Source organism: Lathamus discolor, chromosome 7 (genome assembly GCF_037157495.1).
Source record: "Lathamus discolor isolate bLatDis1 chromosome 7, bLatDis1.hap1, whole genome shotgun sequence".
Lineage (NCBI taxonomy): Eukaryota > Metazoa > Chordata > Aves > Psittaciformes > Psittacidae > Lathamus > Lathamus discolor.
The window spans coordinates 14547630-14575145 of NC_088890.1; the positions used below are offsets into that span (position 1 = coordinate 14547630).

At 42.5% G+C, this 27516-nt stretch overlaps 1 protein-coding gene across 8 annotated transcripts in view; it reads right to left on the minus strand.

Moving 5' to 3' along the window:
* Positions 1-1491: 1491 nt before the first annotated feature.
* MITF (melanocyte inducing transcription factor) overlaps positions 1492-27516 on the minus strand; it is a 105713-nt gene continuing 79688 nt past the window's right edge. For 5 of the 8 annotated variants that reach the window (XM_065686930.1, XM_065686929.1, XM_065686934.1 and 2 more), the window contains 8 exons: positions 20450-20677; positions 19257-19340; positions 17733-17828; positions 12491-12608; positions 9344-9418; positions 8268-8343; positions 6769-6916; positions 1492-5545 (listed from right to left, as the gene is read on the minus strand). In XM_065686930.1, coding sequence (XP_065543002.1) covers positions 5144-5545; positions 6769-6916; positions 8268-8343; positions 9344-9418; positions 12491-12608; positions 17733-17828; positions 19257-19340; positions 20450-20677 — 1227 coding nt within the window. In that variant the 3' untranslated portion in view covers positions 1492-5143. The remainder of the gene's footprint in view (positions 5546-6768; positions 6917-8267; positions 8344-9343; positions 9419-12490; positions 12609-17732; positions 17829-19256; positions 19341-20449; positions 20678-27516) is intronic. The other 3 variants (XM_065686931.1, XM_065686932.1, XM_065686933.1) reach the window with 3 other exon arrangements.

Sequence of the window (27516 nt, forward strand, 5' to 3'; positions counted from 1 at the left end):
CCCTGCAGCATCCCATGGCCACAGCCCTTCCCAGCAATCCAGACACCTCCAGGCACTGGCACCCCTATCTTTAACACCCACTTTCTTACCTTGCACAGCATTTCCCAGGCTTGTCCAAAGGAACTAAAAGGCTCCCAAACAGACCTGTGGCCACCTCTGCTGACACACATTGAGCAACTGCTTACAGCCACTACCCGTGCGATGGGTTTTTTCCTGCTCCCACTGTGTTCTGCAACCCAACCAAAACCTGAGGCTGCTCCCAACAGCAAGCAATTCACTTCCAAAATGCAGTGTAGCACAACTGACCGCCAACAGGAAAGACAAAATACATCTAAAAACTCAAGCTAATTATATTCTAGGCTGATGATAAATACATTTCCTATTCCAGTACTATGACGCCACATTCTAAAGTGCTGAATCTCTAAGGAAATAGCATTACAAAACCTGCTGGGAACACTCACAAGCTTTAACTCAAAGGTATTCTACAATGAGGGAGGAAGGCTTTTCTGCTGCAGTCCTAGCAGTCAGGTAGTTTCACCCAGTATTTTGTTTGGTTGGTTTTTAAACTGAATTATGCAGGACAGCCAGTCATTTTTAACTGCAACTGAATTAAACACTCCATACTCCATGCAGGTATCAGATTTTCAAGACACAAATAGGCCAAATTCAAAACTTCTGTGGTTGGTATTCAGGGTTTAAACCCAGTGAGATAATACACATTAACCACCACCGCTGCAGCAATGTCCACAGAGATAGTGAGGACTCCATGCACAGTAAGTGACAGCCTGTGGAAGAACAAGATGAGGAGGGATGAAAGCAACAGGGACACAGGGAAAGATTATGAAGATGGGAAGACAACAAGACTCCAGCTGGTTCCTCACTAGCACAAGCCAGGAGCTGCTGTTTGCGTGTTGGGTGAGTGGAGGGTACAGAGAAGCAACCCAGGGTGAGCAGTGGAGGTCTGGGGTCTCTCCGTACACAGGTCAGCAGTGCCTCTGCATGAGCGACAGCAGGGCAAAGAGATGCAGGTACCACAAGGCCTCACTGAGCCCGTGCCTGAGGCAAGGCTATGCAAAAGGCAATGGAGCTGGGGCGGTTTTGGCAGACACCTCTTCGAGAAGGGCAAGAGACTGGTGGGGTTTAAGCCCAAACCAAGACAGAGGCAATGGGGACGGGAGAGCCCACAGGAGGGCAGAAAAGCAATGACGTTTTGATGAGTTCCTCATGCTGGACCATAAGCTTTAGGTCTATCCACTGGATGTGTATTTGCAAAGCCCAAGTGGGGCCTGATCCATAGCTCTGTCCCCACGATGCTACCACCATGCAAACACAACTGGACAGCAGTGGTGCGACTGGAGCTCTTGACTGACAGCAGGTCAGGAACACGGACACATCCACCACCAGTTCACAAACACAGGAGCACTGCTGGGACTTCAGATGCATGGAAAAACAAGACTCACTTACACTGAAAACGAGTGGCTTACACAGACATATGTGAAAAACCAAAATGCTTTAATCCATCTATCAAGAACAACAGTTCAAATTATTTCATTGGATACATTAATATTGATCCATAATTTACAGTGCTATGGACCATACACAAATTATTGCTGCAGTCAACAGCAGATGAATATCAACATTACAGTACCAAGCATCATAGCAAGAGGCAGTAATTAATGTCACTTTTTCAAGAAATATAGGTATTTATACTATTATCAACATCAGCTTCCCCCCCAGTGCATTTTATGTCAAACAACATAAGTGTAAGTGCATTATTTTGTGCTTTGTGCTTTCCTTACGTACCTTCTTTTTGCTTTTACAGGTTGTAAGAGTTAAATATTGCTTTATAGGCCAAAAGCAGTAAGGAAGATCTTCATGGTACTCTGCATGTTCCTGCTTGTTGCACGGCTTTGGCAAAGTGAGCACTGGTAGATATTCTGTCCACGCACTCAGGGAAGCCCAGTGTCACACCAGACATTGTCATCAAACTGGGCAACAACTTCTGACTATCTCACTCCACCAAGTTCATGCCAAACCCTGCCTGCAATTGCTGTCTCTGTCCCCTGCCACTGATCCCCTGTAAAACCATCACGGCCACACACCCCACAATGCTCAAAGGGGCAGACATCTCCACTTAGCACTCGCCTGGAGGTCCATGTCTCCTAGAGATGTCCCTCCTCACTGCAGTGCCAACGTGCTGCTATTCAAAGTGTGGGCAAACTCAGAGGAGGGCTGCAACCTAAGGAAACACAGGGTGAAGAGTGAGCAGGTCACAGCTGAGTTACATGTTACCCCAGCACAACCCAACATACAGGGAACACACCACACAGCCGCTGGGACCATAGCGACTTGCATCAAGAAAACCAGCTCTTGATGTAACTGTTCTTGAATCTGAACTCATTTCCACACACCATGTAGCCAAAATATCAGAAATCACGGCTGTCAGCAAGTACCAGTGGTTTCACATAAGCTTTAAATAGTTATATACCACAGTCTAGACTTCTGTTCCTGAATGCCCATCATGGGAGTCAAACCAAAAGCCTTAAGTCACTATATTCAGTGGTTCTCAGTAACTACGCTCCAGCGTGCACACCTGATTTTGTTGTACAAGGCCATAGAGCTGTCCCATTGTAATAGAGAAGGGTAATGCAGCCCTGTGTTACAGCTACAAGCATTTTGCAGCCCCTGATTTCCTTTACCTGCCATCCTGACCAAACAGCAGCACCAGAAGCCTATACTCACATCCTCAACTCAGAGCAAGCTGCCTTGCTGTGAACTGGAACATTTCCCTGCCTGGGGACCACAGTGGCCACAGAGCATCCTGCAGGCTCCTGGACCACAGCTTCTCTACCCTAGGAAAGACACATTCCCAAAAGCAGTCTGAGGTGGGGGGGGGAGAGGCATCATTATAATCTAAATCCAGCTCCTCCTTCAAGAAAACAAAAACAAAACCCTAAAAGAAAGAAAAAAGCCACAACCTGGTGGTTGCATCAATGCTAACACATAGCTCGCTGCTCAAGCAGAAACGGAGATGGCTGGACACAGCCAGCAGCAGCCACAGAAAGAGCAACATGAACACAGACCCCGGAGTACCGTAACAGCAAGCTGTGCCCCCACTGAGCCCTTTACCACTAGGGCCAGGCAGGGGACACTTCAAGAACCATCCATGGGGAAACGTTTGGGTGAAAGCTCAGCGAGCCACGCCACAGGCCAGGGAACCTCTGATGCTGTCCCCCACTGTCCCATCGCTACCCAATTCACATTTGATTGCTGAACACTAACTGCTGAGACCACGGTTTCCTCATAAACCCTGCCAAACTGGCACTCGAGTCACTAACCATTTCATTTATCCTATGTCACTCCCAGTGTAGCATGAAGGAGAACGGGAAGCTCTTTGTTTTCTATATGTAGGCACCATGCTACACTTCAACGTCCTATAAAACATCACCCTAAAGCTCTCTCCTATGCCACACTTCAGTCAGTGCTAGTCGAGGAAGACTACAACTAGAGTTTAAGGCACTTCATTCTGAACGAGATACACCTGCCTGCCACTTGCGAGTCAGCTGTAGGCTGCCATTGGAAATCCATTCGATCCCCCTAGCTCGGAACACCATGCGTCACCTCTGTAAAACACCTAGGCTTGATATAATACGAGTAGAACTACCGTTATTGCATAGGACTACACTTGAGTAGATAATGCACCAAACTACTTTTACAACATGGTTGCATGTTAAAAATTAATAACGTTGTTATCAAGTAACAGTTATTTGCAGATACAGTAAATTTACTCTCTTTTTTTTTTTTTGTTTTTTTTCCTTATGTCAGCGCCAGTGCTGAAATAAAACACAAATTGCTATAACGGGTATATTAACTACATAGTTATGTTTCCAAGCATAGTACTACTTTTTTTTTCCTGTATCACTAAAAATAAATATGTAAGTTCAGTTTCTCTACAGAGTTGTTTTATTACCTAATCTAAATTTGTAATCTACCTTAAATGCGTTTAAAAACATCTTCAAAGTGAGACTGTAATATACAAAATATTCTCAAAATCTCTCTTAAAACACAGAACCCTGCAGAAAAGCTTCCTTTCAAGTGTTTACAAAGAACGCAGAAAACTTCCAATGAGTTTTAAAAATGTCAAAAAATCGTTGCAATATTAAGAGGCAAAAAACCTTACAAATGAAATACAAATATATTTGAAACAAAAAGTTGAGGGTAACTAAGGAATCCATGCAAATCAAAAGTAACTGTACAATGCAATTTAAAAAGAAAACAGAAAGCCAATTAGATATGTACAACACAATGTGCCCAGCTGATAAAACGCATCGATTTTTGCCCAAAGAGTTGATACCAACTTACAGTGTTCCTGCCTGGGTTACTGTTGGCAAGTCATCATCGTGTTACAAACCAAAATGAAAATCTAAGAGAAAAAACTCGAACCATGATCAAAAGGAAAACCCAGATCAGCTCAGAGTAAAATTGAAGGGCACTCTGAGAAAGAGACTCTCATCCCCCTGCAATTTTCAGCAACAGCATTTTCTAGCACAATTGACACAATCAGGATGTCTCAACACTTTTGGTTTTTGTTTGGATTATGAGTGGAATAGGGTGGGGATTTCTCCTCCCTAAACACTTGTCATGTAAAGACCAACATTTGAGGGACACGGTATCTTTAAGGCAGCACTATTCAATTCATACAATTACAAATTGGACTTTGTTGTTGTTGTTTCTTTACATTCTTTAACTTTACATTTTGTTTCCAAGTAAATAGGTTGCATTTACAGTTCTATGATTTCCCCCTCCCTCCCCCAGTAGAAACAGACTCTTCATTTATAATTCTATTGCTTTGAGTAGATTTGACCAGTTCAAAGTTCTTGGCGAATCCAGTTCACAGATACTGTACATATGCTGTACAATATTTTGGAGGCATTGGTAGTTTTAAAATAGAATATACAAGTTTCTTCACAAAAATGCTAAAAAACTCCTATATATATAATATATACACACACACTCACACACACTGGGCTACTGATGAAGCACAAGGAAGGAAAATAAAAAAAAAAAATCTACAAAAGGTAAATTATTTCATCTACTGATCAAGAAACAAAAAGCAGTTTATGAAAGATGTGCCAAGTATATGCTAACAAGCATGGTCGGTGTCCTCCATGCTCACGCTGCTCCGCCTGCTACTTGTCTTCGATGCTCCAGGAGACACAGAGGACAGTAGTGGGTCAGTCACTCCAACAGGGGAGAGGGTATCGTCCATCAAGATATCTTCCAGTTTGGATCCCATTTTGGCAGGAACACCGTAAGTGCCAGTTGGTTCAGTCACGTTTCCGAGGTTGTCACTGAAGGTGATGGTACCATCAGTGAGATCGAGGGTGGTAGTGCAAGACAGGTCTGTGTGGTGCGGCATGATGTCTTGGTTGCAGTTGTCCAGCACCGGCTCTTGTTTGATGACCCTGTTGACCATATCAGGGGAGCAGAGGCCTGTAGATGGAACAAGGGACAGTCCATGTGCCCGAGCTTGCATCTCAAGTTCCTGTGAAGGATGAGAAGGGACAAATTAAGAGAGAAGTCTGAAAACAAAACGTGTCATCCTACACTTTTGTGTACTGCAACTTAACAGTCTCCTTCTGCTGTACAGTTTCTTCCCTTTCCAGCAGCAACAAGTGCTTGCACCTTGAGCGCTTCCACCCTGCGAAAGTTCACTTGACCATTAATCTCTTGAAGAGGTGGGTGATCATGGCCCCACAGAGGTTCTTCACACTTCCATTCAGAACCTGCACCAGAGCCAAAACCCAGAGCCCTGTAGAACAGACATGTTTCCTCCTGGGCGCCTTCCCAAACCAGTACCACAGCAGGTAAGTTTGGCAACAGGTCAGGAAAGCATTTAAAAGTTGGGGGGCGGAGGGGAGCGTGTGGAAATAGCAGAAGCACACGCTTCGTAATTTTTAAAAGCCATATGTGAAAGCACAGCATGTCTCTGTGATACTCGTAGTTTTCTGCTGAGACACTGGCAGGGACATTTCTCATTCTACAAGTCTGGCAGAACTGTAAGTAAAGAGGTCAGCCAAAACTGAGCAACACTATTCCTGCAAATCATGAGGCCTTAGACTTCACACACAGCCTGGATTCTTTCAATCTTCATAAAAAGTTAAATTCCACCTTCACATTTAATCAAACAGATGCACTTGACTGAAGACAGATAATAGAAGAATTCGCTCAAATGCCCTTTCTCAAATGCAGCAGCAAAAGAGATGTTTTGCTTCTACTTAAGCATTATATTAGGCAATCACATCACTGCTGTGATTGTACTGTTTCTGGATATTCCTAACACTAAGGTTGATTAATAGCCTTTTTTCCATTTTCAAGCTAAAACAACAAGCTTGTAAGGGCACACTGCAAGATCAGCAGAGAAGGTGGAACAAGAAAGCACTTCTTTCATCAGCTAACATGCCGAAATTAGAAGTTACTTATCCTGCACTCAATCAGAATCAAGATAAAAAGGGAAAATACAGACACTAGATTATTTGCTGCCAGGTCAATTTGCCATTATTCAAGGGTCTGGTTTTCATGTTATTTTGAATGAAAAAGAGTTTTTCTCCCCCCAGAAAAATCTCGGCAGACATCTCAGCATTGGTCACCATGAATTAGGCTGGTGGCTCCTTTTAACCCACATTCCTATAAGCAAGCTTCATTTACCATTATTTGCAGTCACACACTGCAACATCAAGAGCATTTGCAGCTTATTTATCAGCAAACCTGTATTCTGAGCAGCAGATGCCTATTGGCATGTTCCAACTTCTTCTGTCTGTTCTCAAGCTCCTTCGTGCGCTGCTGTTCTCTTTGCAGCTTACGAATGTAGTCCACTGATGCTTTTAGAATAGTTCCCTTATTCCAGCGCATATCCCTTTGAAATCAGCACAAAAAGGAAAGTTAACACTATCAAGGAGGCTTTATTTTACAGGCACCACCTTCACATTGGCAGCTACGATTACACCTCACGTATACGTAACTCCTGGATAATATTTATTCCAAATGAATACAGAGAGCACTTGAAATGCACTAGAGGGGGCCCGAGTGCAGCTATTGCGAAGCAGCCTGCAGTACCCTGCAGCTCTCCAGCCCCTGCCTTCTGCATGGTTTGGGACCAGCACTGTGCAGAGAAACTGAAGAGGAGGGGCTCCTTTCATTGCCTCATGACAAGGCTGCAAGACAACAAACCCCCCCCCCAGGGACTTCTCAAACATTGCACAGTTTACTATCTGGGTGATGCCTGATTTCACCTGAGGAATTAGGACCATATATAACCTGGTGCTTCTGTGCTAAATGACCTGAGGTGATGCCCAAGGGCTCCCAAGCAAGCAATAGTCATGGTAGCACTGCATCACAGCTGTGTTATAGTAGGAAGAGAAAAGCTCAACATAGCAGCATATCTGCAGTGTTGTCTTGCTTGCCTTAGAGGAAGCTACAGAGCATCTCTGGATAGTAGCTATGAGTTACTCCATAGCCTTAAAATAACGGAAGCTCTCCCAGAAATCACAGGGCATTGATTCAAAGTTCCGTGAGACTTTCAAGCTCCAGAGCAAGGGTGCAGGGGGTTCCTTGCTTCTGAATCAGCATCAGGAAAGTGCTAAGACAAGTTAATAACAGCAAAATCACCTAAAAGAACTACTGAGAAATTACCAGAGACACTGACAAGTTATCAGTGGGCAGACACAGTTATGCTTTATATTTTATTTCCTTTTTCTCGGAGGGAAGGGGAATAGGATGACTTCTCAGATGAACTGCCCTCCATTTTCAAAGACAGAAGGATTGGTTCTGTCTTCCCAAGATATGGTATCTAATAAATTAAAAGAACCATTTAGCAAGACAAGCAGCCAGGTAGAGCAGTGAGATCACGCAGACTAAGGTTTTGCATCCTGACAACTCTACCTCTGGTAAGGCAGTCACTACCCGTAGCAACCCCAGCCCTGCCAAAGCACAGGGTCCAGCTGGATGCTGAGCTGCTGCACAACAGTACAGTGGCTGTTTTGTGACAAAAATCATCAAATTAATCTAAACTTAAGCAAGTTCCAAAGGGAAAAATAAACCCCAAGGCTATCTTTAAAAAGTATAAATCATTTCTACAGTCATGGAATGCCAAGATCATACAAGAAAGCCCAGGATTTTTGTTTTGGTAAATTCTTTTTCTCCCCTAAAGTTTTTTTTTGTCTTTAAATATCTCCCTCCCACAGTCTCCTTGGGCACGTTATACTTACGGGTCATTTGACTTGGGTATCAAAGTGCCTAGTTCTTTTATACGATCATTAATATTAAATCTTCTTCTTCGTTCAACTTTAGGAAAAAGAGCACAAGCGTTACAAGTAGTATTCATACTTAATTACAACATATAAAGTGCTTCAAAGATTTCTTTAAGCGCCTTTGGCATATTTGCCTGAAGCTTAAAATCCAGTGACAGAGTAACTTGATTTTGCTCTCCTACACATGGACACACTAAAAGACAGAAGTTTTGTCTATACTGTAAAAAACGTGGAACTGCTGAAGCGGCTAAGTTAAGCAGAGACTCTAAAAATGAATGTGTTAGCATAGAAGTCAACCGAGGAGCAAATGTTGCACAAATTCAGAGACAAAAATGTGGATGCTCAAGGCATCTGCCTTTCCCAAAGCAGGAAAAGGGACAAAACATACAATCTCTTTTTGAAAGTAATCTTCCAGATGCAACATTTCGAGGATGCAAAAGTCAAACGTAAATACCAATTTTCCTGTGTGAACTCTTCATGCTATGGAAAAGGCTTCTGAATTGCTCAAGACATGAAACAGTTCCTTTTTTTCTACTTATACAAAATATTCAAGGACAACTTAAGGATCCTTTAAATCATATGATGCTCTTTATTTTAAAATGTTCTTTTCCAACACGGAAATATGCATTCCCTTCAAAAATGGAACTTACAAAATCACCACACTGAGGGCGCACACTGATGTTTGAAGTCACAAACTGATCACACAGCTAAGATTTTTGATAAATTAAAAAACAGGGGGCCAAACTGTGCAAAGTGGACTTGTTAAAAGCAACTGGATCAGCTGCTGTTCCAAATAATTCTATTGATGATAACCACCCTGGCTTATTGAAAAGAAACCAAAATAGAGCCTAAAATTCAATACTAGATTTAAGCGTGTTTCACAAGAATTTGAGATATTTGATCTATGGGGATAATTAACTGGTACTATGTATTACATGCAGTGTCTCATTCAGATTTAAGTCACCAGCATTCAAACACTTAGTATCTAAAATCAATACTAGAATTGGTGCAAAATGCAAAGAATGAAAACTTACTCAAGTTGTGATTGTCCTTCTTTTGCCTCTCCTTAGCCAACGCTCTCGCTTCCGACTCTGTAGGAAAAATACATGCTGTGCATGTGAATGCAGTAATTAGAATTAAAGTAATTCAAACACAGTGTTTCAGTGTGTGAAGTATTTGCACAGGAAGCCTGACTGATATTTGTCAAACCAATTATTACACCCATTCCAGTGAGTGAGAAAGGCCTGTGAATGCCACAACACAGCACTGGTGTTGAACTTCACCTGCAGAGCATCTCTTCTCACATTTCCCATACTGACTTCCCTGATGAGAATGTTTCCCATGGAGGCCCTGATTCAGCAAGGTATTTGAGGACAGCACACTGCTCAAATCCAACATACCTTCTCCTATGATTATATACATCAGGCACACAGAAGCTGAACCAGAGGAACAGCATGCTTATTGCGTTGCTACCTGCACAGGATATGAAGCAGCCAGGAGCCAGAGATTCTACTCACCAGAATTAAGCTTACGTCCCTTAGTGGCACATGCATGCACATTACCACAAGACTTGAGGTGTAACTTAAGTGACCTATTAAAAATACTGTATTTTCCAGCTACACTAACTGCTCTCATTAGATGAAAAAAAGATGAAAAATTCAACACATTCATTAGGAGTAACACTAGAAAACAATGGCCCTTGCTTCGGGCAAAGCAAACATTAAAATGACAACCATGCTGCACATCAGTTGTCTCCTCAACTCAGCATTGCTCTTAACCTTTCCCTACGCATTTGTTATCAGACTTCAGTCTGCAACAGTTCAGGCAAAAGCAAAACTATGTTTGTTATTTACAGATCTCATTTGATCTTACGTTTCTCAAGCAATTTTAAGTATTTTCATGTGTTTCCTCTACCCCTTTTAATTTCTGAAATAGGTAATGTCATTAATCCTTGCCTTCTGCACTGAAATCTCAAAACCAGAAAGCATTACTTGGCTTCACAGCAGGCCAGTGAGGAGGAACGAGGGTATGATCTATTATCACACATTCCGTCATGGAAACAAAACCCCTCAGTGACTCCAACACCTTTCTTCCCTGCATTATTTTATTTGTAAGGAATATGGATTATGGCCCACCCAGTTAAAAATAACAGGTGATAAGGGTTTCCCCAGACTACTGAAAGATTACTACTTCACTGCTTAGAACACAGAGCTACTGCAGTATTATATGCAGTATAACAAGTCATACCCTTTTCTAGGCTCCCAAAGGATTCCCAAAAAGTTCAAAAGATCACTGCATGTCTTAATGAAATTTGGGCTTAATCTGACCTTGCCTTATGAAACAAGTATGAGATTTGTAAGGTGAAAACTGATACGAACGGCACTCCCAAGTGAGCAGGATTCCCATTAAATGCTTCAGTAACTACAGTTGAGAACTCAACAACCATTATGAACACCACATGCTGGGATGAAAGATTTGATTTGGGGGGGTGTCTTCATCATTTTGATATTTATACGGCAGGATGAAGAAAAGTTTCTGACAAGTGCTAGATTTAAGTATTGCAAGCTCTCTCCAGCCTAGCTCCAAGAGTAAAATCAGGAAATGGAGAACCAAAAGGCTCCTGCCTGCGAGAACATGCTGATTTTAAAATCGCTGGCTGTCAGAAAGCACAATCAAATAGTGCTTTCTGCAGAAAGGCTTGGCCAGATCAATGTCCAAATGACTGCTGTTAAATCTGAGTTTAATTCCTAAACCTCTCATAAATTACATACAATCTGCTAGCATATATTTTGAACAAAAAAAGCACTTGCCTAAATCATGTCTGTGTTAAGGTAAATGTAGCATATAGACATTAAACTTAGTTCAGGTCTATTCCGATGCACTGGGGCCCTCCATAAAACTGCTTCACTCACTGATTTCCCTTCTCTTTCTGCTTTCTTTGCCTGAAGTCTTACACAACCATCTGCAGTGAATCCAGCAGCCTGGGAATCCAACAAGTTGGATTTGCAGTCTACAGCCACCTTTAACTTTCTATAACTGGGGCAACGAAACTATCTGTAATGCAGAACTCGGAACAGTTCTCATCCCCTCCCACCCTCCTCTTTAGATAGTACAAGCTTTTCTTTTTCTAGCAGCCACAAATCATTGTGCAGTTTGTGTGTCTTCATTTGGTGCCTAACTCAAATTTTGTGCCATCATATAAATGCAAAAATATCCGCCAGCTCAGAGATTTGGCATTTCCTCCTGAGAAGCTGACTCCTGGGCTATTAAAACTGCTCTACTTAAACTAATTCCTGCCCAGAACCTGCTTTGCAACTGAGTCAGCCTGAGAGTTTTCACAACAGAAACACAGAAAGACAGGAGACAAGAAAGAAACTCTGCCTCTACCATACTGCATACAGTATGATTCCTTGTTGGGCTTAAGAATAGCCATTTCTGGGGATTATGATGACTTTGTCATTAGTTATCCTTTAAAGTGAAGGAGAACAGCAAAAAAAAAAACCATGCTTGAGAATATGAAACTTCGTATTTCTTCCTTCCTTCCAACTATTTAGCTTCTGTACACATGTGCTTCGAGAAAGAGGATTCTAATGCCCCTCTTCCCTCCACCTGCTTCTCAGGGATTATTCACAGCACTGCTGGAAGAACCAACATGACAAGAAATCTACTTCATTTTCGTCTTAAGTGATACGTATTCTCCAGTGTCTAATTCTACATTTTGTAGGATCTAGGTGTCCAGATTTCATATTACAATAGGTTATCTGTTCATTACTGCCCTGCCCTACTAGTGTGAGGCCTCAAAATGCAGCATTCCTCAACAAGAATCCCACAGAAACTCCAGATACGAAATTTTTGAAGTTCGGTGTTGACAGAGCAATGAGCCCAAACTAGAAAGCAACTCTGCAAGAGATGCACGGAAGCTTCCAGTGACACAATGCTTTCAGTGTGCACATCTGACTATAACGACTAGGGACTTTAACTTATCATGCCACAGTGAACACACGCATGCCCACACATGAACACAACTGCACAGCACGATAATACATCTGCTAAAAAATGGTCTGCAAATCAAAAGGTAACTGTTCATCCATATATTCTTTCTCAGAGAATTCCGGTCCAATATCACCTGAATTCGAAACAATTACGCTATTACTCCAAAGTGGTATTTTAGACACATTTACCTGTGAGCTCCCTTTTTATGTTAGGAAGATTAGCTGGACAGGAGTTGCTGATGTTTAGTCCTGGAGGAGGCATGCTTTGGTTGCCATAAAGGTCAATCAAATTGCCAGACACAGGCAACTGGAAAAGATAAACAAGGAAAAATATCATTTTGTTTGTCCTTATGAAAGGCTTTGTAAGAAGAACAGTTAGGATCTGCTAAGAAATCTGTGCTCTTCTCCTTCTGCAAACAGAGTGTGCAGTAAGGTCAGCAAAAGGTGTCCACAGGCATGAGGAATAAAACACCTACATTGGGAAAACTCTGTTCTTTCTCATCACAAATACACAGAGGATACGCAGAAGAGGTAACATGCTGACAATACTGCTGTATTGTTGCTCCTTATTCTTCTGTGAAGCTATTCTATCTGTACCCCCATCACTTCTCTAACTCAAAATATCTGAAAGAGCCTACAGAGCTCTCCTGGAGGAAGCCCTCCTTCTTCCAGGAATATGTGAGTGAAAGTACTTAGCAAGTTGTCACATGCTTGAGGAAGAACACTGTATTTTCATGTGTTTGAAAGCTACCTACACAGAAAACATTTAAGCTTACTTTAACTTGTTTTTCGCCTTACGTAACGAGAATGTGCACCAGTAGGAGGAAGTTATTTTTATATTAAGTTTTCCCAATTACTTGTTCATTCTGCTATTCTTATTTAAGTATGTTTAAGCAAGGAGATTTGTAGAGAAATAGGTTAGTATTCCAACAAGACTTACCAAAGCCATCCCTTTAAATTGAAACATATTTAAAGATGTTTACGTTTGTCCTGAGTGGATTATTTTACCCAACTCTTATTTGTTTTCAAAGCAGGCTTTGAAGAGACAGGTATAAAACACTTTGATATCTTATCAATGGCAATACTTCTTACCATTGTTGCTGCAAAGAAAACCCATCCCTCCAAGACACTGATCCTGCAGAGATTAGAGCGAGTATTAAACTTTACACCCATGTCAATAATGCTGTTGAAGACAATGGAGTGAGTCACAGCCTAGGCTGGTCCTTGCCAGACTGAGACCTAACAAAATTTATCTGCCATCTGCAGCTACTCAAGAAGCAAAGTTGATATGCAGCCATTAAAATACTGACAGCTAGAAGCCATGCTGACACTTCAACAGAGAGTGGCCAACAACTAAAACAAAGTCCCCTGAATCAATCTTTCCATGACAGAGGAAAAATGTAACTGAAACCGAATTCTGAATTCTCACCAAGATTCAGCCTTACAAATCCTTGCCCTCCCTTTAGCTCTTGAGCGCAATATATTAAAAATGAAAGGAGAAAAAAGGAACATCTATCATAAAGCTAAGGTCACAGTTGTTCGGACCCAGTTGTGACCTACCCACATTAATGTCAGGGTGACCATGGCTCTACAAGTTGCCCCTTGTATCTTTTGGCCCCTCGAACGTATCCATGACACAGGCACAGCAATAGCGTCATACACCCTTCTGACTTGGATGTGCTTTTTCTATTCATGCTCCTAAGCATGGGGAGAGCACAAAGACCTTGTTTGTAGCTCAGGGACTTGAAGTTCAAAACCAGACATGTGAAATCTAATTAGGAATTTCAGGGAAATGAAATATGGAGAACAGTTAAGGTCACCAAGCTGTTTTCCCCGCTGCAAGATGAATCCTGCTTGTTACAAGTTCATGGGTTTTATTTCTTTTTCCAAAGAAACACAGATTTCTGTGTAAACAAACAGGACCTGTGTAAGCAGTCACAACAGAAGGGGGGACAGTAACACAGACAGCTGCTGAAAGGGCACGCTGAAGTCCTGCAGAACTTGCATGCACCAGAGGAACCCAACCAAGAGCTGTGCACCAACCTGAGCACAAGCACTGCCGATGTAGCATCAGCTAAACAAAGGAAGATGAAGGGAGAAATTTGCGCTGCTGCTAAATGTTGCAGGCTTGTATGTGCGCATGAATGCTTATCAAGGAAGCCTACATTAGATGCAGATGCCAACAGTCTCGATTTGAACTCCACAGGTCAAAGCTCCAGTTGTAGCTTTTACTACAAGTGTGACTACACATATGGTCCACACTCAGTAGGATCCTCTCAGAGGCCTCTTCTCCAGGATGGCTGCAAATCACATCTTTGGGACTAAATTTATACAATTCCTTTCAAATTAGAAACATAAAGTGTATCCAACACATCAGCTCACCTCAAAAGGCTAAAACACAGTTAAAGGTAAGTTAAAAAGGAGGAATTTCCTCTGTTCCCTATTATATTCAAGGTCCCAGAGGGATAAATTAGTTAACTTGTAAGGTAAAAACAACAATCATTAGTTTAGAGTTTAGAGAACTGGAAAGGGGAGAGGATCCGTATGCTGTGGGCATTGGTTTGAGATGGACAAGTCATCAGAGCTGTGAGCACACAAAAGCAGCCACTAACCTGAAATGAGGCAAAAAAACTGCCCAAAGAAACAAAAGGATCTTATAACATGCATAATGCAGCAACACCTAGAATTTATTTCAAATGCTTCCTACTGGAAGAAACTGGATAAATTTAAATGTTGTTTGGCAACATTTCAGCTCTAATCTGCCTTCCTATCCCATTGCATCTGCTTTTGTTTCTTTATTAATAGCTGCTTTTACATACAGAAATTACAAATATGGTAATTATTACTGCAGATTCATCATAGTCTACATTCAGGAGAGTCTGAGGCTTTCCTTTCTCCACTACTCCAACAAAGCAAGCACTGACATTCAGCCCATTTGGGATCTGTATAAAATCAATGAGACCTTGGTTGTGTGATCAGCAAGGCTGTTTCTAAGGTATCAGTGCATACTGAAATGGGTTCTGTTCCCCAGCTCATGCAGCCTACAATGTATTGTGCTGTTCCTTTATTTATAGGCACATGCTCCTCAACAATCCCTGAATATGACTCCTCTCTGGAGTTAACTTCCACAGGGAAGTCACATTAAGAAGTGGAGACGCATGAACTCATACGGCTTTCCATGTCAGGCTCTTGCTAGGCTTGATTAGTTGGATGAATCAATTGTACTCTTGTATGCCACGTTGAGATGACTTTACACAGTACCTACCTGCTCAATCATTAGGTCCTATCTACGCAGAAAACCCTCTCGACAAACTAGTGACCATTCTGTGATACCAGTCACCACAGAAGCAAAGCCAGTTAACTTGTGGCACAATACCAAAGTTTACAAACACTTCTGCAAGCAGTTGAGTGCAATGAGCCCTTTTCTATTAAGAGGTTCTTGGGAGCTTCCCTTAGCTCACTCTACACAGAAATCCCTGATTTTGCTTATCAATTAAGTACTGTTAACAAATGTAACAAACTAGTCCTTTTGTTCTCTGCTGGTTACGGAACAACGCAGCCTTTGTCGCAGTCTCAGCACAGCTATTTATAGGCTGCATCTCTTTAAAGACCATTTCCTCTCTTGATTCCTTCCATCTCTACTTAACTCAGTCCACAGACATTAATTCCTTAGTAGTAAAATGTTGCGTGTTTAAAGAATTGAATCCTGTTCCAAAAGGAAAGTGTTACATCAGGTTCATTTTTTTACCAAACCAACTGTTGGGAAATACGGTTCAATTTTCAACTCTTCAGGTTAATTCTGAGACTAAAATATGGGGGGGGGGTTGCCTCTAGCAATTTAAATCTATTAGTTTAAAATCTTAATTCTACTATTTCATATTGTTATTTTACAGACTTCACCACACACAGTGGGCAGTATCTAAAATTTCACAGTGAATGTGGATCATGGAGCCTTTACAAGGCTTCTTGTCACGCATCAAACAGGAGGGATGCAGACTACCCTAAATACTGACTACATGGACTCCTTGCACCAAAAGAGTGCAGAGTACCACTACGTCTGGAAGCAAAGAGCCTCTGCAGGGGTCCCTGTGGAATGAGAAAGCACAAAGAAATCCAAGTCCCCTCTGATTTAACAGGTCCCAATCCAATGCAACTTCAGAGAAAGGACTCAGAAGAACCTGATTCCTCAATAAAAATAAGATTTTTTACTAAAGACTGTTTTAGGTTTTCCTCTCCCGTTCCAGGACAGCTGCACCTTTCCAGTCATCCTGGATTAAAGATTAAATTAAAATTAAAAAATTCATTCTTTCAGTAGGACTCTGCAGGCATTTCTCCATCTCCTCAAAGGGCACCACTCAGAAGGGGATGCTGGTGGGCCGTTTCCTGCAGCATGCACCTTGTCTCAGAGGGCTGTGGGAATCTGTGGGAGCGTACGACTACGTTAACATGACATCAGACGACTACTGTCAACGTGAACCTATGCTACAAAATGGATCCTGTGTGGTAAAAGCTATAACTTTTGGCACTAGATAAAAAAGAAACAGACGCCAGCACTGGCAGACATTTACCCGGCCAGATCTAACAGCACTTAAGCCCAAGGCAAAAAATTCACTGGAGCTACCCTCCACAAAAGATCAAAACAAGATTATGCCAGAAGTACGATTATACTAATGCTCACAGCAATGTGAACCAGCAAACAGAAACAGCGACTTGCTCGTAACCTGTGCCTTCCCCCACTCACCAATTTTCACACCTCTGTGTTCTTGTCTTCTGTCACAGGCTTCCTACTTCCTCTACCCCAGTTCGGTTTCTTAAGCTTCTTTATTCCTTCCCTTTTTGTTTGTTTTGAAGGTTGCTTTTTAAGTTTTTCTTTTGTTTGTTCAGTTTTGTAACATCACTGCTGCCATCTAGCTAGGGGCTTCTGCGCATTTGAAATGAGGCTAAGCTAAAGCTCTGATGTTAAACTAGAGCATCTCTGGACAGGGATACTAACAGATCCGTAAGCATGGCATACAGTTTCTTACTTGAACATGAAAAGATACAGGAATCTGCAGTGCTGGGAGGTTCCTTTTAGGCTGAGTCCAAGTATAATGTCCATGGTGATCTTTAACATCGACGGGTATGAGCTCACTCCTGGCAGCCCAGTTCATTCCTCTCTTACAATCCTCACATGTACTAACTTGACTTTGAAATAAGAAAAGCAAAATTGTCCTTTGTATTCCCTCAACCTGATTCCAGCTTGCATTTTTAAATTCATATTTTTCATTGCACCTGCATACCTTAAGCTCTTCAAATTAAAACTAATTACGCTCTATGGGACAATACAGTAACTACTTAATTGCTTGGAAAAAACCGTCATGTTAATGTTTAGCATTCTCTCAATTAGACAATTAGACTTAGCAGGGAAACCAGAAGGAAAGGAGCATTGTACCGTATTTGCCATTTGCAGGGCTGGGTCCACCAAGCCAAGGATTTCTTCATTGTAACTTGACTCCAGACTAATTATGTCATCAATCACATCATCCATCTGCAGCAGAAAAGGTGGACAAAGTTAAACAGAACAGTTATTGGAACACTAGGATACAGAGGCCCTACAAAGCACCTGAACCACACACGAGCTCTCTGCAGCACAGACCCAAGCAGAGGTGCCTGTGCAGCTCCGCCATGCTCCAATCCCCCAGCTATGACTCCTGCTATTCAGGCAGGACAGTCAGGTCACGACAAAGCTGAAGCTTCATGGTCTAACCCATTCTTGCCACCAGCAATTACCCTGTACTTCCTGCCTCAACACACTGCACCTCCCAGGAACACGGGAGGAGATAGTTCCCCATAGAATGAGCTATGCTAATGATGTGAACCCTTTTCCCCTGTCCAGCTCTGCCTGCCTACCCTCCACCTCTTTATTCCAGTTGTGGGGTCAAAGCCAGCATACAGACAGTGATCCCAAGCCTCTGCCACCTGCACGGGAGGGAGAGGGAACAAAGGCTTGCTGCTTGCTAGGTGACAGGCTACCCACCTCAACAACAGAATCCACTGGATTCATGTCCCTCATACACCCTCCCATGAAGCACCACCCAAGAGCAGTTTGGAGGTGATTTTACGTGGTGCAAGCCATCTTTTTTCTGGGGCTGGGCTGGAAGGTGCCTCCGTAAGCTCCTGCACTGTCAGCATAAACAGAGCCCTTCAAAACACCCATGCAGGTGCTCCAAACTCTCCTGCAGGACTGACTATACCCTTTTTGCTAGCTAGAAAAAAAAGGAGCTTAAATGACAATCACCTATAAAAATCAATGCATAATGCTGGTGGTAGAAATAGTGGTATACAGTATTTTTGTATCAGCCCCAGAAATCGTGATCAGAATGAATTAAATTGTTCAAAGTGAGCGCAAAAAAGGAACTAACAGTTGCACAGCCCAAAAGTGAAGTCTCGTTACCAGAATTAGAAACCCCTTAGTTTAAAAAAATAAATTAAAAAATAAAAATTAAGAAAATGAAGAAAAAGAAAAAGATGACTACTGAGGATGAATCAGCATGGATGGATTAAAGTCTTCTCATGTCGTTATTTTAAACACAAGTGTGATCTGCACAGAAACATGATCTTAGAAACTACTCATTTTTTTAAATGCAAGTGTGATGTGCACAGAAACATGATCTTAGAAACTATCAGGACAAAGAGACATACATGCAACCTTGGGAAAACTGCATTAGGAAAGATTTTCTTAAGTGAGACCTTAATGCACGATTGATACATTCTTCCGCTCTAGCATCACAGTGCTACGAAAGCACTGCCCCTCTTTAGATACCTTAACGCGCTTTTGACATCAATGCTAACAAATGCTGTACTTTTGTTCCTTAAATATATCTGATATTCAGCTTCTGAAAGGCACTACAGGGCAAGTTTATTCTTCAACATAACTTCTAACATGCTGTGCTCCAACTCCTGTGTCATCCAGTACCTGCATGCATGATGCTCGTGAGTGTGTATTCAGAGCCGGGCACTCACTCTCAACCCTGCTTTGCTCTTCAAATTTATAAAATCCCTGCAGAAATAAAAAAAAAAAAAAAAAAAAAGAAAAAAAAGAAAAAGCAAAGCATGGATCTGAGTTCATGGCACAGTCTCAGTTCCAAAAAGAGCACGATTTAAACAAGTCATGCACACATGTGCCCGATGACACAGCAAAGTGAAGCTGTAAATATCTTGGGGGGCGGGGGGGAAACCACTTGGGTACAACTAGGACAACAGGATGGAACCATCCGAGTTTCATTTCTTTCATTGCTATGGAGCACAAGTAATTTCTCTTGCACACACAAAATATGTTCTGCAATAACTGTTTCTCAAAGCTGCAGAACATTTTACTCATGGAGTACATCTATATTAAAGACCTGGCACAAAGGCTTGAGGGGGAAGCATGAAGGGACACAAGGGGTTCAACAATTGTCTCTCGTCTGTCATGTTACAAAGCTATTGACATGATTTTTAGGCTTGTTAACATCTTTCAAACCATCTTCCTTCAGCACCTGAGCATAGAAAGTTTTTGTCAGCAAAGATTAACACAAGGTTATAGAGGACTTCCAGGCATACACTAGAGAAGTCTTTTATTTGCAGCACTGAACTTGCCATGAAACAGAAATCAGTAACATAGGATATATTAGCTGAGATAATCTGGCCTTCCAGCTAAGCATGAAACTTGCTCAAATTTTACTGTAAAAATGCCTAACATATCTCAAAAAGCTTTGAGTTTTTCAGTTATTTTTGCTATGCTCTTTGCTCTTTTTACACGAATGAGCCATAAATAACATTATTTCAGAAAGCTACAGCTTATAAAACAGCTCTGTATTCTCCAAAGGTCAATTGTTCACTGCATGCGCCAGGCAAGGGGGGTGAAAGAAAAGTAGTTTTGATAAACATAAACTAGCTAAAATAGTTCAAAACAGAGGAAGTTAGAGGGACACAGGTTTTCTGCCAAAATACTCTATGTAAATGTATATTAGGCAGGCAGACACAGAGGTAGTAGCTGCACTTTCAAACTGAACAGTTCAGAAAAGAACAAACACAGCATCTCAAGAATGAGAAATACAGTGTGAAACAGAAAGAAAGCAGACTGCAATTTCCTTTTAATGAAGAATACGAACAGGGAGAGCATATTACCTCTTTCTCACAGTTGGAGTTAAGGGTAAGCATAGCCATTGGGCTGTTGGGCGCGCTGCTTCCAGTTCCAGGCGGCATGACATGATCTCCGGGCTGGTTTGGACATGGCAAGCTCAGGGCTTGGTTGGCATGTTTGTTTGCTAGAGTGGTAGAGAGGTACTGCTTTACCTGCTGCCGCTGCGCTTGCTGAATGTGGTACTTGGTTGGATTCTCAAGGTGAGTCTGCACCTGTATGACACAATTGAAGAAGTGCTTTATTGTTGTACATCTATGCTATCAACTGTAGCATGATACATACATGTGATCAACTTGAGCTATAAACTTGTGACATATAGAGCAGCTAAGCATTTGACTTAAGTACAAACCTGTGCAGCTCCAAGGAAGACAACAGCGCTTCGCTAATCCACATTCAGTGGCAAGAAATCAGTTGGACTTAGTGTTTTAATAACTGACTTAAGGGTAAACCAAGAAGTCCACTTATTTTCCTACAACATGAGATTTCACACTTAAGACCAACGCTCAGGTTCTCCAGTTTATACAGATACTCCCAAACAGACAGTTCTGCGTTCAGACCTTCATGCGACATTTTTTTTCACTAAAATATGAAGAAACGAGGTACTGCAGGAGTCATTTGTTAGTAGCTACGTTAAAATCAAGTGTTACAGAGTGTGATCCTTCATCGGCTATCAAGTAACAGAGATCAAAACGTTCATTGTTGGTTTTTTAGGTGTTGGTTATTTGGGTTTTTTTAAAGTAACACATAAGGTTAAGAATTAAAAATAAGAGGAACAAACTATCATTGTGCCTACAACTTATTTATATCTCAGAGATACAGCCTAAATCATATACAAATAAGACAGCCTGTTTATAAACACATTATGCAAATAAGATGCAAGAAGAGAAAGAAGTGTTTCAGTTCAGATCAATCACTGTCCTCGGCAACAGCTATTTTTGTATTTAAGATAAGCTTTTTAGTACACAGATTATTTTTCTTATATACAAAATAGGAAGAACTCTTACCCAACTATTCTCACGCATCATAAATACGCAAGAGAAGAAAGGCAATTTTTTTTCTATGCAAAATTTTCACCATATCCTGGAAACACTTTGTCACCATTCTTCAATCATTTAGGTTTTTATCAGGAAGTGGAAAGCAAATCTAATTATAATGATTCTTTGAAAAGTTTTTTTGTTTCAAAACAGCTCTGTTAAAGTAACTTTTGCTGTTACAAAAGACCATGTATGTCCTCCACTTCTTGTGGCAGAAATTAAATAAAGCGCTCTAGATACTAGAGCAAAAGGATTTAATGTATACTGTAAGCCTTCTTACCAATAGGTTTTAAAAGAAGTCTGCAATAACAACTCACCTGATAATGGTTATACTCAAGCATTTCCAGCATATTACTAAGAGGTTGCAAGAGAAGAGACTGCAATATCCTTCGCTCTATGCTACTCCGGTTTGAGGGATTCACATATGGAAGGAGGCACCATAAACAAGCTACCCCGAAACAGCAGAAGGAACTTGAACACCACTGCTCAGACTTATAGCAACCTAGGCTAATTAGCCACGCATGCAGAGAAACACAGTTCACACAGGGGCTCCTCTAGGAAGCTATGCAAGTTCAGCCTTAAGTATTGGTATTATCTTTTTCCCCCTGGCTTTGATGTCATGGTTTTTCACAAACATAAAAGAATCTTTTAAGTGATGAGCTATCAAAGTCAGATTGACAGTTTGCTCAAGGCTAATTCGCTATTCATCTTTCGTTCCAGTCGTACTAGCAGACAATGGTATTTTTCTTTAGCAGTAAGGTTAAAAGTTTTTAAGTACAGAGTAAGGAATAATCGAACAAATGCCCCATGAGCGTAATGCATATCCCCTGGCAGTGGGGTGCACTGGATCAACCCATGGGGCTATGCAGTCCTGTCATCAGCTTCCTGGTGCCCCACCAGTGTACAAGGGACCCGCAGCTGAACACAGAGGATATGAAGAAGCATTACCACCTCCTCAGCCTCCTTGGTGCTTCAGAGTCCATTATTTCCGTCTCAGTGTACAGGTAGAAGTTTTCCAATTCGGGGATGGTTGACAATGGGCTAAAGCATGTCTCAGATGCACTTATTTGCACTTATGCACAGTCATGGTACTGTGCACAGCCCCTACACCTTCCAGAACTTACTTTTTCTTTGTACCCAACTCCTCAACAAAAGCCTGTACTCAGGCACAGGCATCAAAAGCTGCTCAACTTGCATTATCCAAAGTCTCTGCTGCATAGGGAGGCACACTTGAGACTGCATTTCTAGAGAGTTTAATCTGATTTGTTGCACTAAATTGCAAGACAACACAGTACAAGAAGTCTGCTGTGGTAAGTACAGCACTTGCTTTGTCAGTCCCAAACTGCATTATCAATTTTCCTACCATCAGTGGCAAGATTTACGCTACCCAGATAAGTCTATTTTTCTCTTACATTTTCATCTTCCGAGCAAATGAAGTTATCAGTAATCATGTTATTTTTGCAACACTTATCTTAGAATATGTTACTTTAAGAGCAAGCCCTATTTATCTGACAGAATTTGCACATTCCCTTTCCTCTGCAGTCATCAGATACCATGGCTGTTCTCCAGGCTCCATGGGATGGAGCAAAGCCTCTCTTCTCTGCACCCATCTCCTACCCACCCACCGCACTCCTAGGAGAGAGACTAGCAAAATTCCAAGATCCACAGCTTTGTGTCATCAAATGTTCTAGTGTTTTAAGTATATACTAGTACACTGAATTGACTCTACTACGTATCAAGTTTAAAACATGCACTGCTAACTGATACAGGACTTTTGTTGGAAAAAAGCATGCGTATTTCACAAGAACTTATGCTCCCCAAGACTTTGTTGCATTATCCTACATTAGATTAGCCTGGGTCATTTTGCTACTCCGCAATTCCTCTGTCTCTAATGGGCTGTCCTGCCCACCTCTCTTTGGCCTAGAGCATCCTTTTCTGCAGCCTCCACCTCAAAGAGAAGCCAAGTATGTCTACTTGGGCAAGCGCCCCAAGATGCGCCAGTCATGGTCAGCCTGTAGATGAGCCATAAAACAGTCTTACTTTATGACAAAATGTCTGACAAGCAAAGAGCTGCAAAACAAACCCTAATTAAATGCCATTACCACAAATTTGAAACCGTGAATAAAAGCTTTAACTTAAATAAGATCTAATTTTGGTCCTCAGCCCTTTCTTGACTTTGGGATGAAGAATAGCTCTTGTTGTTCTTCCAAGTTCACAAGACACAAAGTACAAGATGACTGCTGGTTTGGACACATGCCCTAACAAATGCATCTGAATGGGGACATGCAAGAAATGTGAAGCAGCTTGAAACTGAATCCTCTGGATCTCCAAGCCATCTATCTTCAGGGATCTCAACCCAAGCTTTGCTGTAATATTACTGAAGCGAGGAGAACATTGGGTTTTGGGCATTTGGGTACTGGCAAGTTAGAAGTAATGGAAGTATCATCTGCAGAACTCTGGAAATCATTTAAGACAAGATGGCAAAACCAGCTAAATTTAATCACACCACAGTAAAAGAAGAATTTGGCTACAAAGAACTATAGATCAAGGATGGCCAAGCGGCAGCCTACAGCCTGGATTCAAAGAAACACCTGGAAGAGGGCTGTATTTCCAATTTGTGCATATTTGAAGCTGATTATCAGGGTTCTGCTTACACAGGTAATGCAGAATAGCACTGCCTCAGAAGCAGAGGGATAGAGCTGGTTTCATGCTAGAACAGTCTTCGATGCCAGCTCAGAAACATCTCCACTCATCTCCATGGGCTGCCTTCAAGCACAGTTAGAGCTGTCACTGCATCAGGTACTCCTGCACTATGAGTGTCACAGGTTCAGTGGTTCAAGCTCCATCCATTCTTGCCACGATGACACTGAACTAGTATGTTTCTTCTTGAGCTGAAGTACTAAGAAAAGCAGCATAAAAAAATCAGCTTGACTGCACCCGTATGTAATCCAGCCTAGGCCCTGCAAGACTCAGCTGGGCTAGATATGTTTGGAATGGAGCCATGCTGATTACTCAGCACTCTTTGCTCTTTGGACGTACCCTGGAGAACAACGTTATCTCAAGCAGAGAAAAAGCTTTCTGATAGCTTCAATAATCTAGACATCTGACTGCTAATTCCAGTGCATACATCCAGATCAAGGAGCTGAGTAAGGGAAAAACAGTTCCTGAGAAACTGCCTATACTCTTCCACATCACAGAAACAACAGTAATAACCCATATTCATAGAGCAGGCTTTTCCCAGACCTTGCATCTAGCATCAATCAAGCAAACAATCAATGGCTTTCACTAGCTTTAAGTATACACACTGTATCAGTGGGAATTTTAGGCGTACTTCAGACTACATTCTTCAGAACTCCTGTATTACATTACACACCAGTGACAGGGCTCCTGAGTAGACCCACATACTTCCTTCAATCTGAACAACTAAAAATGTTTCCTGTTCAGGTGATCAGGAGCTCAGGAATTTAAACACAAAGCATAAAGCTCAAACAGTTCCTCTGTATGAATCTAGCACAAGCAAGTGGCTGAACTGAGGGAGGAGGTAGAAAGGTTGAGAGCCATTAGAGAGTGTGAAAGTGAAATAGATTGGTGGAACCACACCCTAAGGCAAGGGCAGAGGGAAGTGGTTCAACAAGATATGGATCCCCTTCCCTCCTACCATCAGACAGAAGGAGAGAGCTTAATGGACAAGGATGGATGGAGGGAGGTTCCTCCTCGGAGAGGTAAGCGAAAACCCTCACAATCCCTTCCTCCCTCCCAGTTGCCCTTGAATAACAGGTACGAGGTCTTGGAAATTAAGGGCCAGGTGAATGGAGATGGTGAGGCAAATCTATCTAGTGAGTCACCCAGGGCTAGTCACTCACCCACATACCTCAGAACTTCTACAACCAAGAAGAAAAGAAGAGTAATTGTGGTGGGTGACTCCCTTCTGAGGGGAACAGAAGGGCCCATTTGTCGACCGGATCCACCCCACAGGGAGGTCTGCTGCCTGCCTGGGGCTCGGATTAGAGATGTTAAAAAGAAGCTCTCTGAACTGGTGCAGCCGTCTGACTACTACCCACTGCTGGTTTTTCAGGTTGGCAGTGACGAAATTATTACGAGGAACGTAAGGGCGATGAAGAGAGACTACAGGGCCCTGGGACGGCTGGTTAAAGGGTCTGGAGCGCAAGTGGTGTTTGCCTCCATACCTGTTGCAAGCGAGGGTGAAGGGATATATAAGAAGACTCTGCAGGTTAATGTATGGCTACGTGACTGGTGCCAAAGGCAGGGGTTTGGGTTTTTCAGTCACGGGATGCTGTATGGGACACCTGGTTTGCTGGTGACAGGCGGGATACACCAGTCCCAGAGAAGAAAAAGGGTTTTGGGGCAGGAGTTAGCAGGGCTTATTGACAGGGCTTTAAACTAGTTATGAAGGGGGGAGGGGATTTAACAGGGCCTGTTGGGGACAAGCCCAAGAGGAACATGCTAGGGATTGAAGGATGGCGGGCTAAGGAGGACTATCAATCTCTTGTTTCACTTGTGGGAAAGGATAGCTTTTTAGACCCTGTCCCGCAGGGGAAAAAGGGTACTAGGACTGGCTCCCTGAAATGCCTGTACACCAATGCACGCAGCATGGGGAATAAACAGGAGGAGTTAGAAGTCTGTGTGCGGGCTAAAGGTTATGATCTAGTGGCGATTACAGAGACATGGTGGGACAGTTCACATGACTGGAATGTGGTCATGGATGGCTATGTCCTTTTTAGGAAAGATAGGTCAGCAAAGCGAGGTGGTGGAGTGGCTCTTTACGTGAGAGAGCAACTAGAATGTATTGAGTTCTGTCCGGGGTCGGATGAGGAGCAAGTGGAATGTCTGTGGGTACGAATCAAGGGGCTGACTGGCACGGGTGATACAGTTGTGGGGGTCTATTACAGACCTCCTGATCAGGACGAAGGAGTTGATGAGGCTTTCTACAGGCAACTGGAAGTAGCCTCGCGACTACATACCTTAGTCGTCGTGGGGGACTTTAATTACCCCGATATTTGCTGGAAGACTCACACAGCCAGTCATTCACAGTCTAGGAGGTTCCTCGAGTGCATTGATGATAATTTCTTAATGCAAATGGTGGACGTACCAACTAGGGGAGCAGCGCTGCTAGATTTAGTACTCGCCAGCAAGGAGGGTTTGGTCGAAGTGGTGACGGTCAATGGCAGCCTTGGCTGCAGTGACCATGAGATGGTGGAGTTTAGGATCCTGTGTGGGAGGAATAGAATACCTAGCAAAGCCACAGTTCTGGATTTCCGAAGGGCCAACTTTGGCCTCTTCAGTCAACTGCTAAGGGAAGTCTCATGGGAAAGTGTACTAGGCGGTAAAGGGGCTCAAGATAGTTGGTTAGCATTCAAGGACCGCTTCTTCCAAGCTCAGGATCGGAGCGTCCCAATGAGTAGGAAGTCAAGTAAGGGATCTAGGAGACCGGCGTGGTTAAACAAGGAGCTGCTGGGCAAACTCAAGTGGAAAAGGAGAATCTATGGATTATGGAAGGAGGGGCTGGCCGCTTGGGAGGAATATAGGACAGTTGTTAGAGGATGTAGGGAGGCAATTAGGACAGCTAAGGCCTCCTTGGAACTCAATCTTGCTAGTCGGGTTAAAGACAATAGAAAGGGCTTCTTCAAATACATAGCAAATAAAACTAACACAAGAGGCAATATAGGCCCACTGCTGAACGAAGTGGGTACCCTGGAGACAGAGGATATAAAGAAGGCAGAGGTGCTGAATGCCTTCTTTGCCTCTGTCTTTACTCCTGCAGACTCTCCCCGAGGGCCCCGGATTTCTATAGCCCCAGAAGGAGTCAGGACAAAGGAGGAGTTTGCTTTGGTAGATGAGGATTGGGTCAGGGATCAGCTATGCAATCTGGACATCTGTAAATCGATGGGTCCGGATGGAATGCACCCACGGGTGCTGAGGGAGCTGGCGGAGGTCATTGCTAGGCCATTTTCCATCATCTTTGGTAAGTCGTGGGAAACGGGCGAGGTGCCTGAGGA